The sequence below is a fragment of the Equus quagga genome, chromosome 19 (assembly GCF_021613505.1).
Source record: "Equus quagga isolate Etosha38 chromosome 19, UCLA_HA_Equagga_1.0, whole genome shotgun sequence".
In the NCBI taxonomy this organism is placed as follows: domain Eukaryota; kingdom Metazoa; phylum Chordata; class Mammalia; order Perissodactyla; family Equidae; genus Equus; species Equus quagga.
This window is the reverse complement of record NC_060285.1, coordinates 40349058-40364842: the sequence shown is the minus strand read 5'-3', so window position 1 is coordinate 40364842 and position 15785 is coordinate 40349058. Positions and strand designations below refer to the sequence as shown.

At 38.4% G+C, this 15785-nt stretch overlaps 1 protein-coding gene across 7 annotated transcripts in view; it reads left to right on the top strand.

The window, feature by feature from the left end:
- NAV3 (neuron navigator 3) overlaps positions 1-15785 on the top strand; it is a 351215-nt gene that overhangs the window by 178131 nt on the left and 157299 nt on the right. For all 7 annotated transcript variants that reach the window (XR_006886093.1, XM_046645942.1, XM_046645941.1 and 4 more), the window contains 2 exons: positions 147-1173; positions 15285-15400. Coding sequence is in view for 6 of the 7 variants with exons in the window: in XM_046645942.1 (XP_046501898.1) it covers positions 147-1173; positions 15285-15400 (1143 nt within the window). In the remaining variant the exon portion in view is untranslated. The remainder of the gene's footprint in view (positions 1-146; positions 1174-15284; positions 15401-15785) is intronic.

The window sequence follows — 15785 nt, the reverse complement described above, 5'->3', positions numbered from 1 at the left end:
AGGTGATTGATGCCACACAGCATGTCTGTGTTCAGTTCACAGGAGAGAGACTTCCACGTGTCTGTAGTTGGAAGTACTCAGTGGTGTGATATAATTGATCAAAACTAATAAGCCTTTCCTTTACTTTTTTTCTTAACAATGTGCAGATTCCTCCAAAGGACCTCAGCCATCTTCAGGTGCGAATGGCAACATGCAGCCCCCGGGCACTGCTGCGCAGCCCCCTGCCTCCGCCATCCCTTCTCCGAGCGCCAGCAAGCCCTGGCGCAGCAAGTCCATGAATGTCAAGCACAGCGCCACCTCGACCATGCTGACGGTAAAGCAGTCGAGCCCTGTCACCTCTCCCACACCATCTGCAGACAGACTGAAGCCCCCTGTCTCGGAAGGGGTCAAAACAGCTCCCTCGGGACAGAAATCCATGCTTGAAAAATTCAAGCTGGTCAATGCTCGGACTGCTTTACGCCCCCCACAGTCTCCCAGTTCAGGACTCGGTGACGCTGGGAAGGATGACGATGCCTTTTCTGAATCTGGTGAAATGGAAGGTTTTAACAGTGGTCTGAATAGTGGTGGCTCAACAAACAGCAGCCCCAAAGTGTCACCTAAATTAGCCCCTCCAAAAGCTGGAAGCAAAAATCTCAGCAATAAAAAGTCTTTGCTACAGCCAAAGGAAAAAGAGGAAAAGAACAGGGACAAAAATAAAGTTTGCACTGAAAAACCGGTCAAGGATGAGAAGGATCAGTTGACAGAGATGGCTCCAAAAAAGACCTCTAAAATTGCAAGCTTGATCCCAAAGGGCAGTAAGACAACAGCAGCCAAGAAGGAAAGCTTAATCCCATCTTCCAGTGGGATTCCAAAACCGGGCTCAAAGGTGCCAACGGCAAAGCAAACCATTTCACCTGGTAATGCAGCAAGCAAAGAGTCAGAAAAATTCAGGACTACCAAGGGAAGCACTTCCCAGTCTTTGCCCAAGCCCATGACCGCTGAGAAAGCAAGCACATCCCACTGCCCTGCTCCTTTGGAGGGAAGGGATGCCAGCCAAGCTTCTCCCGCTGGTTCCTGTGCTGTGCTGGTGGCACAAGGCCTTGGGCAGGGTGCTGGAAATGGTGCTGTCCAGCTCCCTCAACAGCAGCAACACAGCCACCCGAACACTGCCACGGTGGCGCCATTCATTTATAGGTAAGGCGACCTCTGTTCGTCCCCAGTAGTGAAAATTTACAGGTCCTCCTCCTCAGCGTGTGATATGAAGGCTGCTGGAGTCCTGTTGTATATCGTCATTTTGGAACAATGTTTCAATCTGATGATATAGGCCTAGAATTTAATTTTTCAAGAAAAACCCTCCAATAAGCTTTAGTCCTATTTGCCCTCCCCTCTCGTCAGGAACTTGAAGGCCTCCAGAGTTAACCTGCTTGTTACTGAAGGCAAAATAGAACTCAGATGCCGTGAATTCTCCTGTGTCTATTACTGTTACTACTAGTACTGCTGTTGTTTTTATTATTAGTCTTTTAAAATAATTCTCAGGACTGTAGAGTTCATAGATATTTTTATTTTTACCCTTAGGAGACAGTATACCATAATAGTTAAGGGGGAAGGCTCTGGAATCAGGCGGATGTGGATTTAATGCCCAGCTCTGCCATTTACCAGCTCTAAGACTTTGGACAAGTTGCTTAACATCTCTTAGTCTCATTTTCTCCAGCTGTCAAATAGGAGTAACAGTGTCTACTTTGTAGAGTTGGGAAGAATAACAGGGATAATGCATATAAAGCATTTACTGTATATTCTGGCACATTGCAAATGTTTGCTAAATGTTCTTTATAAGGCATCGCTTTCCCAACATAAAATTTATAGTAATTTTCCACAGCTAGGCATAAGTTTCTAGACAAAAATAATAATTATATAATTATTATATTTATACTTTAATTTGTTTTTGCATTTTATTTGTTTTATTTTGTGTATTAGAATATACAATATATGCTATATTTTAAAATATCTACCTTACTCTACAGTTATAAAAATAGCACATTTTGCTTATTGTCCTGTGGTTTGTTTTAATCAATTAGAAATATGTCACTTACCGCTGCGTCTCCAGTTTCATTCACTGTCTTGTCAGTGAGCAGACGCCCAGGGAGGAACAGGCGTCCCTAGGCAGGTGGGCAGTTCAACAATAGGGAAGAAATGTTCTGAATAGGAAGTAGGACCTGCTATAATTAAGGAAGAGTCAAGATTAGAAAGTTAGAAAATGTATTAAATTTATTAAATGTATGGATTTTTGAAGTAAAGAACATAACTATAATGATTTGTTTTCCCTCAATGAAAAACGTAAGTGCTTTTTTTCTGGGACTTCATATACCCAGCAAAACGAATTTATAGTTATTGCATTTTAGCTCCCGGGACACCTCATTTAAGTTTACTATTCTGGCTTTAGTAGCAATAACTCATTTTAAACCTTTGTATTTGGATCAGATGGGAGTCTGCAACTCTTTCTAACTCCAGAGTCCCGATCTGGCAACAGGGAATTTAAGATGTCAAATCATAATCCACCTTTCAAAAATATGTGAAAAAATCACAAAGTTTTAAACGTCATACTCAGCACACTTGTGGCTCTCAAATATATTCTGTAAAAACATCAGTCATTTCGAATCACCACAAATGAATTTCACAGAAAAGTGCAAATCTAAGCGGAAAGAATGTATCTGCCAGTCTAGTTGCTCCTTTCTATAAGTCGCAACAGGCATTTTTGTTTCTTTGTTTGCAATAAAGTATCCAGTGGATATAAATTCAGTGGTGTACATTTGAAAACATAACTTTGACTCTTAAAAAGAGGAAGCAGCAGAGCTTAGAGGTTAAAGTGTGGATCAGCTGTGTGACCTTGCCAAACTCTCCAACCTCTTGAGTTTCTGATTGCCCTCTTTAAAATGAAGATTATACAAATGAGGTGGTGTGGCCAATTTAGCTAAAATACTGGCTGTAGAGTCTGCTGGCTCTGCCCTTGTTCAGAAACAGCATCTGGTTTTGTTGACATGATGGCCCCGAGAGCCAGGTTGCCTGGGTTGGAATCTCAAAGATTCCATTTATTATTTATGTTACTTTAGGTAATGTATTTAAAGACTCTGAGCCTCAATTTCCTAATCTATAAAATGGGGATGATAATAATAGAAGCTTACTCATAAGGTTGTTTTGAAGATTAAATGAGTTAATATTTATACGGAACTTAGAACAGTACCTACCATATGGTAAACAGACTTTCCCAAACTTCAATTTCTAATCCTGTGAATGGTGGTTGGTAAGAATGTCTACCTTATTTGGTTGTTTTAAAGATTAAATAAGGCTGTCCCATGTAAAGACTTTAGCACAGAGCTAGATTTGTAATAAATGACTTATAAATGTCAGTAATTATTTGTATTATTGTAATTATATAAAGTAGTTGAAAATAAATAAAATCATCTAATAAAAAGGTTTCACATTATAGTCTATACATGAGCCAAGAGTGGCCTGAAGTCTTTTATCAAGTCAGAATAATGGTATAAATGATCATGTCAATCCTCTCAAGGTAGAGTAGTCAATATTCAAGCTTTTTAACTCTCAGTGAGAGATATTTATATCATAGCGTCATGTTGTCTGCATTATGTGACCCCTGGTGTCTTTTCAACTCTGACTGTTCCAACTCTATTTAAGAATCTTCCTGCAAAATCCCTGACAGACTTTTCTGGAGTTGCTAATCATTTGAAAGATAATAGTAATAACTTACTATTTTATGATGGTATTATCAGTGAAAGTCTCTGTGTTGCAAGATTTAGGTTCATTTTCTCGCTTAAACTTTATCATAAACCCATGAGAAAGAAATATTATCTCCACTTTACAGAGAGGAAGAAGCAGAGATTTCAAGTCAGAATAGTGATCATCTCTTAAAGTCACAGGGCCCCTAGGAGTTTGCCTTTGCACCCAAATATGAGTCTGGAGCATGTCCTCCTTTGCTCATCAGTTCTTTCTGCATGTATAGAAATGAGGTATTGTTACCAGGGACATTCTGGCTAGCAAAATGTCAATTGTAGATCCACACAATTCTCAATCAGAACTCATTTATAATGGAAAGTGCTTAATTGCTTTTAAATGCTATAAATTTAAAATATATATGTGTGTGTATGTAGAAATGTACATGTGTTTGATATTTAAAGATAATTAAATGACTTCTATAAAACTGGAAGATTGACCGCTGATGGTGATGGTTTTCTCCATTTATCAGCCCACTTCGAAGTCATGCTAGGTTGTTAATTATACCCTCTGCGACTCTAATAGATGTTTCATAATACTAGTTCTTGCAAGTTGAATATTCAGAGTCCTATAAATATAATGTTTGGTTCTGGAAGTTAATGGATTTCCTATTGGTCCTACTTCTTATATAATGCAAGTATATTCTATATTAAGTTTTGTAACTCATTTATCACTAAAATGTGATAAAAAGTGTTTTGAATTTAATATATCCTTATCCATTTAATGAGTATATATAACTAAAATCAAAGATGTGACTTTTAAAAAAGAAGATTTTAATTCAATGTAAGAATATCCCAGTAATTAGACGTATCTGAATGGAACAGGCTGCCTTTGTAAGTGTTAGTGTGACTACCAATTGCCATAGTTTAGGTAAGGGGAAATCACCAGATACTTTTTCATTTATGTATTCATCACTCATTTTGCAAATACTATGTAATGAGCGTTACAAAGATTAAAAAGCTCTCTGCCCTTTGGGAACTCAGTCTTTTGAGATAATGGTAAGAATATAATAAAAAATAAAAAATGATTGATATTGTGGAAGTATTTGCAGCAAATAACATAGAAGAAAGTTTTCTTAAGTCTTACATGAGGGTAGAGTCAATGAATGCATCATAAGATAAGAGATGAGACTTAAAGGATGAGTCAGAATTTGTCAGGTGGGAGGGAGAATGTTGCGACTTCATCCAGATTTGACATTCTACAATTCTACAATCCAAGCATGATGAAAAATTAATAGGCAAATTATGACATGCTATGCAAATGCTGGTAACTAGAACTGCCACAGAGACTGGAGGTTAGGATGCATGATTACTTGAATGGGAGACTAAGGGAGAAAATTTGGCAAGAATACACATTTTGTTCTTTTTCAGTCACTCCTTCCCCACATCTTATTTTCAGCCAGTCCTATTGGCTCTTCCTGCAAAACATACCGTCAGTCAGGCATTTCTTTCCATTTCCACCCCACCCCTCCTGGTCCAAACCACATCATCACCAATTCTCACCTAGTATCCAATGAGTCTTCTAACATCCACTTTTGGCCCTTTCTAATAACACCCTTCACACAGTAGAGACTCTAACCTTTGAAAAGTATGAATTGTGTATGTCATTCCAATTCCTGAGAACATCTGTTGGATTTCTATTACACTTAAAAAATAAACTCACACACCTTGCCAAGACCTACAAAGTCCCTACGCAATCTGGCCATCTAACTCTCAAGCCACACTTATACCATTCTCCCCCTAGTGTACTGAACACCTGCCATCATTCTGTTTCTCCGCAAACTAGGCTGTACTGCCTTGGGACCTTTGTCGTAGATGTTCCGTCTGCCTGTACTGACTCTCTTCCAGATCACAGCAGGCTCCTTCTTCTCATCAGATCTCTTCTTACATGCTACTTCTTCACAGAAGCTATCTCCAACCATCTGGTCCAAAGGAACATCCCTCATGCCTCTGGCCAGAATTATACCCCATCACACTCTTGTACTTTATTCATAGAATTTATCACTATCTGCTATTTTTTGGTTTACTTATTAACAAGTGTGATTTCAGCCTCCTCTGACTGTAACATAAGCTCATTGAGAGCAAGAGTCTTGTCTTTTTTTATTTAGTAGCATAATTTCCCAGGAAAGAGCCTACCCAAGTTGGCACCAAATAAAAATTGTTGAATGAAACACTATCATCATGAGTTAGGATTACCTGCTATAGAAGAATAGAAAAACTGCCCAAAATATACAGTGCAATAGGGAAAATTCTGAAATCTCCTACTTCCTAGAAATGGAAGAGTGTAACTGAAATATAAACAGCTTTAAAATATTTAAAGAATGAAATCATATCTTCTCTTCAGTAAATTCATTCACTTATTTCTTCTTCTTCTTTCAACAACTACCTAGTAAGTACCTATTATGCATAAGGCATCAAGGATAGAGTGAAACACCACACGGCCCATATGTCATTTTCCTTCCATTGTCCACAAGATAGTAGGCAGAAGACTGACTAGAAGATAAATACAAAATGAAGCAGGAAAGGTAAAGCTCCCCAGCAGTGAACCAGATTTGCTGCATTTAGAGTCCAAAAATGGGAAAATTACTGCTAGCTGTTGGAATCAGAGAAAGTGGCACTTGAGCTGAGTTCTGAAAGATATGTGAGATTTGGGCATGAGATGAGGGGGACAGGAAAGGAAATGTAGCACTGAAGGGACCATATAACCAAGGTGAACACAAGAGATGTCAGGTGGTCAGAAAGTACATCAGTTGTCCTAGAAAGTGGAGACTGATTGGATCCTGATTGTAGAAGAAATTCTTGAGTGTCAGTAACTTGGGCTCTGTGTATATATGCACATGCTTGCATGTGTGTGTGTGTGTGTGTGTGAGAGGCATGATCTGGAAAATTACTATGTCTTCAGTGTGTAAAATGGATTGTCACTGGGAGATATCAGGGCAGAATAAACGATGTTCAATAGCTAGATGAAGGAGAAATTTACTGAATTTCAGAGGTAGCTTTATTAAGACTTTAAGTAGTGGTCCTAATTATAGGAAGAAAAGAAAGGGAAAGGAGAAAAGCAGAATTTTAAAAAAAAAGCCTACTTTTCACTGATCCTCTTCTTTCTTGGCGTCGACATTTATACGGTATTCTTCAAACTTGTTTTCCTTGCCTAGAGTTCAAAAAGTGTTACCTTAGCTCCTTTGGACTTTCAAAACATGCCTCCCCTCCTCCCACGTGTCATTTTTCTTCTATTGCATTTACATTTATTAACTTAGAGCTATATTTCTCATACTTGCAGAGATATGTGAAGTAAAACAGTGGAGTAATTAGTTAAGGAGAAGAGAAGGACTTGTACAATGTCCCTAAACCTGAGCTTTTCTAGCAGCCCCCAATAAATTTCAGAATAGCTATTAACCAGATTCATAACTTGCTATTTTGAGGTCTACATTCTTTTCTTTAGAGCAACATTATGGGTTCTCAGGAGAGATGTTTGCTATAACGAGTTTCTGTGAGATTTCAAATTTGCCCAGAAAGTGACATGGAAAATTGACACTTGAATAGTATACTGTATTCTGAAAGGAAAAGAATGTAAAACATTAGTTTTGAAAATGCTGACTCTAATGGTTTTAGGTTTGGCTTATTTGTTGAACCAGTAGATTGAGTAGAAGGAGCTGTGAGTTTACGGTATTGCAATGCAGAGCATATCATCATGGTACAGATAGAGCTTTTGTAAGCCCTGCAGCTACTGTTACAGATGGTGCTGCAATTGTGGTTTTATGTGAGCTGGGCATAATTGGTCATCAGCACAAAATAAAGCTTATTGACTGCTTGCCTCGTGAGCTTGTCTTTTGCTACGTTCGATATATATCTGTGCATCGGGTAGCAATTTAAACTCCCTCACACAGCAGTATTTTTAAGATGGAGTGCAGAGAGACTGCCAGAAGAGGGCCTGTTGTGTAGGCTGCTGCCCCGAGTTGGCATCCCCTCAGCAGAGAAGCTTTATAAGCTACCCTTTCTGTATTTGGCTTACGAGATTCAACTACCAGATTGCCTAACCAAACCACTGTTTCTTCTTTCTATATTTTATTTTCTCTTGGAAAAAATTTTGGACTTATGGAAAATTTACAAGCATACCACAAAGAACTCCCAGATACACTTCACTCAGAGCACCCAGAGACTTTATTCAAGTTTCACTAATTGTCCCAAAGATGTCACTTTTAGGATGTATGTTGTCCTGTCTTCCTAATATCCCTCAATCTGAAACAGTTACTTAGTCTTTCCTTGACTTTCATGACATTGATATGTTGAAGGCAGGCATTTTGTAGAATGTTTCTTAATTTGGATTTGTCTGCTATTTCCTCATGATTAGATTATAATACTGGTATTTTTGTCTAGAATGTCACAGAAATGATGCAGAGTTCTTTCCATTGCATCCTATCAGATATCAACTGTGTTGATATTTCCCATTTTGGTGGTGTTAAATTTGTTCCTTTGATTAAGATGTCTGCCACGGTTTTCCACTCTGGAGTTACTTTGCCCCATTTGTGTTTAGTTAAGTATTTCTGTGGAAAGATATTTTGAGACTGTGTAAAAATTATATTTCTTGATCTACTTTCACCCATAAGTTTTAGCATACATTGAGGTTTCTTGCCTGAGTTAATAATTTTTTATGATGGGTGTCAAATGATTTTGAATTCCATCATTCTTTATACATTTATGCCTTGGCATTCTACTTTAAGGAAAAGATGTCTCTTCTCTTTCTCCTCCTACTCTTCCTCCCCGACCCCTTTCCTCCTCCCCTTTCCCTAACCCTCCTTCCCCTCCTCGTCTCTCTCTCTCTTTCTCTTTAAGTTGTGTGGACTGATGGATTCCTATTGTATTCAATATAATCCTATTGGATTATAATATGACTATTTATTTTGCTGCTTAAGTTTTCCCAGATTTTGCTACTGGGATGCTGTTCAAGCTGACTTCTGCCCCATTCTCCTTTGAGAACTGCATTTCTCTTTGGCTCAAGGTGTGTCTGGCTCATCTTGTACTCTCCCTGACTTGGCTTCAGCTTTTATTTAGGAAGCCCTGATCTCTTTTTATAGAGAATGATACTTAGAAGCTGTGATCTCGCTTCCCCTAAGTTTCCGAAGTGGTAAAGTATATGTAGGTACACACACATACCCACGTATGTTTATATCATTTATCTCAATACCTATGAGATATCTATGATTGCTAGACATGATATATATAAAACTATACCTGAATTCACAACAGTACCTTCAATTCCAAATCAACGCATGGTGTTTATTCTTGCTTTATGTTTTCCTTCTGTCATCTGAGAAATTTGACTCCAATTATCCTCAATATGTTTTCCTATTTGCTCAGTCCCCTTGAATATAACAAACCTCCCTCCACACTGGCCTCCTCTTCACTCTGACAGGTTCCTGGCCTGGGCCCTGGCTGTCACCTGTCTGCCTTCCCATCAGGGAGGAAAGAAGAGAGAAAGCCCATTGCTGGTTTCGGAAAGATAGTCATGTTTCTTTCCCTTTTGTTCGGTTTATAAAGCAGGAACTTTGACACCTTTATTTAATGTTGCTGACTCAAGTTCTGCTTGTGTCCGCATTTGTGACTATATCCATGTCAAGATGACTCCAGAGAGGGATATATTTTTCGAATATAAATCAATATGCAAACACCCATACTTATGAAATTGGCAATTTGAAGATTGATAGTATCTAGGACTGATTGCTGACTTCCTTTAAATGGCACATATAGGGGCCAGTCCGGTGGCGCAGCGGTTAAGTTCGCACATTCCGTTTCGGCAGCCCAGGGTTTGCCGGTTCAGATCCTGGGTGCGGACACGGCACAGCTTGGCAAGCCATGCTGTGGTAGGCGTCCCACATATAAAGTAGAGGAAGATGGGTATGGATGTTAGCTCAGGATCAGTCTTCCTCAGCAAAAAGAAGAAGATTGGTAGCAGTTACCTCAGGGCTAATCTCCCTCAAAACAAACAAACAAACAAAAACAATAAATGGCACTTATACTCAAGAATATACTCAAGAATAATTCTTTTTCTCAAGAATCAAGAGTAAAAATTTAAAGTAGTAAAGAGACCAGTGGATATTGTCACATTCAAATATTTTATTGACTTAGTGACTGAGCTATTGTAAGCTAAGGGGACCTCAAATGCAATAAAATACTGTGTCCAGAAGCAATTAGATAGAGTTAAACTGTAGGGTAGTGGTTAACAGAACAGTATCTACAGGCAGCCAGCTTCAAGTATGGGTTAAGTATCTACCAACTTGTTATATAGGGCAAGTTATTAAATCTCTAGAAGCCTTAATTTATCTACAGCACCTATAATACAGGTGTCTAGTCTGTTTAGGCTGGTATAACAAAAATACCATAGACTGGGTGGCTAAAACAACAAACATCTGTTTCTCACAGTTCTAGAGGCTTGGAAGTTCAAGATCAAGGTATCTGATGAGAGCCTTCTTCCTGGTTCATAGATGGCTATCTTCTCACTCTGTCCTCACGTGGTGGAAGGGGCAAGGGAGCTCTCTGAGGTCTCTTTTACAAGGGCATTAATCCCATTCAAGAGGGCTGCACCCTTGTAACCTAAGCACCTCCCAAAGGCTCTACATCCTAAATACCATTACAATGGGGATTAGATTTCAACATATGAATTTTGGGGGGAAACAAACATTCAGTCCATAGCAACAGAATTCTTGTAAAGTTTGAGTGATATGCCATAGATGAAACACTAGGGACAGAAATTGGCACATGTTAATTACATGCACAGAAACAGGAAGTAGCCTTTATGTTCATCATTGGTGAAGTCTAGACTTTTGACCACTACAGCTCTTAGTAACAGACACTAGCACTGAGGGCCTGGCTTGTTAGAACTCTAACTAAGTTAAATGGCATTTTTGCAATGCTATATCTTAGAATATCAATAGGTACTTGTAACATGTTGACTATGTTGTAAATGCACACTAAGATAGTCTGCACAGGACTGTATCTGCTAAATATTTTAAAGGAATGTCATGATACTCATTTTTTTCTTTTTCTAGTCAATATGAGGGAAATGCAATATCAGTTTCTGTGGGAACAGTGAATGATGTCTCTGCAGTGTTCACTTTACCTGTCAAAATGTGCCTTTTGATTGGAGAACACTATTGATTTTGAGGTTTTCATAAATTGTTTCATGAATCAAGCCCTAAACCTTTTATTTTACTGGAATGAAGCATGCCCAAAAACAGAGAACATGTTGGGAGTCTTCAGAGATTTAACTGAACTTCTTTGATCATTTGTATAAAAGTTAAATCTTTACCAGTTAGCATTGATTGTCCCTCTAGAGACCAGAGTTGAAATCTGATTCCACTTTAACAAATAATGAAGGGGAAATCCTAGAGAAATGGATGGCTTGTAACATATGTAAAGCAGAGATTTGGACCATTTGCATGTACATACAAACCAAAGATGACTTCTAAGTCTTTTTCGTAATTATTTGAAGTTTAGCTTCTCCACGTTCCTTTCCTTGATCAATCTGTTTCCCTATCATTGCTAATGTAGGTAACTCATACAAAGAATACCAATGAAAATACACCAAAGAACTTGGAAATAAGGTAAATAAGGTTGGCTCTTGTGACATTAAAGGGAGAGTCAGCCAGAAATATGCAATGCCACATTAAAAAATAAATCAAAACAAAGGCTTCTAAGACAAGACTGAGCTGTCAGAATATGAATAGTTTTTATAAAAGAGTGTCTCAGACAGGAGAAGTGGGTACCTAGCTAATGGAATTGAGTACTAGTTCTCATATATTGAGGAAGATAGCCATAGTCAGCTCCTGAGGAATACTTTTTAAGATTTGTTTGTTTGGAGCAAAGCAAAAACTATACTCCTAAAATACATTCTGAATATTCTTTTGCTCCATACAGGTTTTCATAGAGGGAGAGACTGTAAATCTTTATAACTGACATGACCACAAGCATTCTGGCCCCTGTGACAGCTCCTGGTCTTTTTCTAGTAAGAACCAGTTGGCATTGGGCTTCAGACAGCCATGTCAGGAACTGCTTAGTGTGACTCAGCTTCTGAGAGATCAGTCTGCGAATACTGAGCCTGCAGGACTATAGGCCAGGCCTGGCTCACAGCCAGTTCACCAAGGCATGGTGTTTCTCTGAGGCTTCCTGGCAGGCAGCCAGAAAGCCTTTCCTAGGGTCTCCAATCTCAGTACATTCTCTCCATTTAAACTTCTTCAGCAGGTAATAAAATCCTTAGAAAACTTCAGAGGATTTTTTTCTCTTCATTCAGAGACAGCAGACTAAGGAACCGGTCAGGGCGATACAGTGGCCTATAAGAAATCAACCCAAGTGGAAGAAAAGACTGAAATGGACTCTAGAAATGAGTGGGAAGGAGTTATACATGGGGGTATAGGAGAACTTGGGGGCCAGAGAAGAAAAGAAATAGACTGTGCAGAGAGCCAGATATCTTCGCCACGTTTTAATGTTAACCAGAATCCCACATGCCTCAAGAGAATGCCTTTCCAGACCTTTAGTAATAATAACATTTGAGTTCACAATTATTTTGCAAGACACGTATTTTTCTTTGCTTTACACATGAGCAAAGTGAGGTTCAGAGAGGCTAGATAACTTAGCAAGGTCACGAGAGTCAATAACTATTCAGTGTGAGAGGCAAGTTTTACATCCAAACCCAATCATGCACCTTATATGATGCTTGCTTCCATGTGCTTGACCCACTAATGATACTATTTTATGATCACTACCACCAAGATTTATTCATTCACTTATCAAATATTTGCTGGGTACAGCCTATATGCTAGACATGGGGCTAGGTATTGGGGTACAAGGCTGAGCTTAAACATATAGAATAGAGTCTAGTTTGGGAGATAAACTTTAATCAAATAATTACACAAATTTTATATTGCTAGAGTATAAAGTGCTGTCAAGATAGGTACAGGGGACAGTAAGTGCTTATAATTTGGGACTTCACCTGAAAGTTAGGGATATTTCTTTAAGGAAGAGTCTTTTGAGCTGAGACTTGAAGGGAGAGACGTAACTGGATGAAATGGGCAGGAAATTAATCAAGTACAAAGGCCCTGTTAAGGCAGTGAGCTATGGGATGTGGGTAGAAGACTCCTGTGGCCACATGGGAGAGATGGAGAAGGGGAATGCTATGCAAGATGATACTGGAGGGGCAGACAGAGACCAGACATGCAAAGTCTCACAGGCCCCCTAAGGGTTTCACCCAAGGGCTCCACAAACAAGGAACAAGTTTGTTGAGAAAAGATTATGAGTTTAGTTCTGTATATCTTTGTGACAATCATCAGGAAATGTCAACTAGGCAGTTATGATACACATCTGAAATTCAGAAGAAAATGCTGGGTTAGAATTTGAATTTGAAATTCGTGTATGGATAGGTCCTCATTAACACATTGAGTATGTTCGAGATCATCTAGAGAGACTGCAATGAAAACTGGAAGAAGCATAGGATATTGCTTTGAGGAACTCCAAAATTTTTGCCCTCTGTATCCCCTTATTTTTACTACCCAGAACCACAACATTTAATGATTGAGTGAAGGAGGAAAAAGAAAGAGGAAAAAAGTAGCATCGAGAGAGAATTGGGAACACACTGGAGAATTTTTGTCAGAGAAGCCAAAGTAGGAGAGTTTCCTGAAGTAAGGAGTGGTCTGCTGTTGTGAATGCTGCCAAGATATCAAGGAAGGTGAAGACTAAAAATGTCTGTTGATTTTAACAACGTTGAGGTCTTTACTGACTTCAGTGGTGCATCCTGTCACTTGACTAGTATGTCCTCTTTTTAAATTTTGTCATGGTTCTAATATTCAGTTTTGAGTCAGTAAAATAGGAACAGTTTACCAGAAATCATTGGAGGCCAAGGCACAGCTTTGTATGAATTCTTATGTAGCTCTATCTTTATGTTACATATCAATCCCTATATATACACCTACACCCATACGTACAGCATATAGTTTTCCTTGATTTTGTAGAATCCTAATGAGCTTTTCAGAGTCTCTAGATCTGTCAGATAAATGTAAAATATTTCTGGTATCAATTATTAACTTTATTTTCTCTGAAACAAAACCAGGATTTAGAGCCACAGAGTCGATTCCTAGTGACCCTGTGTACAGCACAGTGAAACCCTGCCCAGTCTTTATGTGCCATACTCTCACCTTCTGGCGCTGTATCAGACAATGCTCCATTGCTATTCATAGGATTTTTGTGTCCAATTTTTTCACAAGTGGGTGGCCAGCTTCTTCTTCCTAGTCTGTCTTAGTCTGGAAGGTGCATAGAAACCTTCCACCATGGGTGACCCTGCTGGTATGTGAAATACTGGTGACGTAGCTTTCAGCATCACAGCAACATGCAGCCACCACTGTATGACAACTGACAGGTGGTGGGGTTCCCTGACTGGGATGTGAACCTGGGCTGTGTCAGTGAGAGCACTGAATCTTAACCACTAGGATTTAGAATAAAAGTAAAATAATAATTAAAAATTGATTCAGAAAAAAACACTGAATTCTTCCTTCACATATAAATATTCTTTATAGATCTTTTTACAATAAGAAATATTTAGTGATCACTTGCCATAATTCAGACCCAGTACTAGAAATGAGACTTGAAGGCAAATGGGATTTCTACAAAGAACACAGTCCTGTGTACACTGCTAGATGTTGTCTTGCCTCTTTCCATGTCATAATAGGTTATGCTGTGGAATTTTTTAATATGTGGCAGTTTGGATCAAATATATGTAGACTTTGAAGCTGCATCATGAAAGACGATGCCTTTTAAAATGTTTGCCTGTGCATAAAAAGAAGAAGCAATGCATCAAGTAAGATTGGAATATCAAAACATATACAGTCCCTCTATTGAGTGCTTTTCACTTGATTTGACCTACTGTTTACATATTAACACAAACACAAATACATACCCATGCACATACACACACGTCTAAAATGTGATGTTAAAGGGAGGTTTAAGAATGAGAATTTATTTTTGATTGACTTTAATTTTTCTGAAATCAGGACATCATGATGACATTTATTGCCCCGAACAAATTCAATGTTTATTTTTACTTATACTTTGTATTTTAGGATCTATTTTATATAATTTTCATGGAAAAATAATTTTAGGGGTGGTTTCAAGTGCTTTTATTAGTTATTCTCACAAGAACACAATTTAGCCAGACTTTTTAAAAACAGCAATAAAAGTTGGATCTTTTCAAGTCTTTTGCCCCCCGAAATGCAACCAACTATTGGTAATTCAACTTTCAAATTTAGAAAAGTCTAAGAAATCTGACTTAATATCTCACTCCCACTTGGGTTGTATATGAAAGAAAGGAAATTCTGCTGTAGGTAGACATCTTTGGAATGTCCCAGTCATAAAGAAATCCTTATTTATCTTGACAGAAAGCTTTTAATATGTTGATTTCTTCTTGTGCTAGAGAACTTTGATGAGTCACTGGTGACAGCAATTGCTATTTGTTTCTATCTTCTTGGTTAATTTCAGAGCACATTCAGAAAATGAAGGTACCTCTTTACCATCTGCCGACTCCTGTACCAGTCCTACTAAGATGGATTTATCATATAGTAAGACTGCTAAGCAGTGCCTAGAGGAGATATCTGGTAAGTGACCTGATTGACGGGTAGGTCAAACCTCAGAATTTTTGTAATCTCTATGTAAGTCTTTTTATTAAATCGTGTTTGTGCTATACTATTTTTCCTTAAGCATAAATGGACTGTGTACATTTCCTGCTTCAGAGATTCTTAGATATTTGGCTATTCCACTTGGGATGATCTCTTTGTTGCTCTGTAAAGAATTCTGTAAAGCATGGTAGTGCTTTCAGAGGCTGCGATTTTAAGTTTTCATTGCCCTCAGTCAAGTTGAATATAATCAGAGAAAACTTGGACAATCTTCTGTTGTTAATAAGGCAGACAATGAATATATTTGGAGATTTAAAAAATATTAAGGATCAGATGTCAATGTAAATTTTCCATGGCTGATCAAACT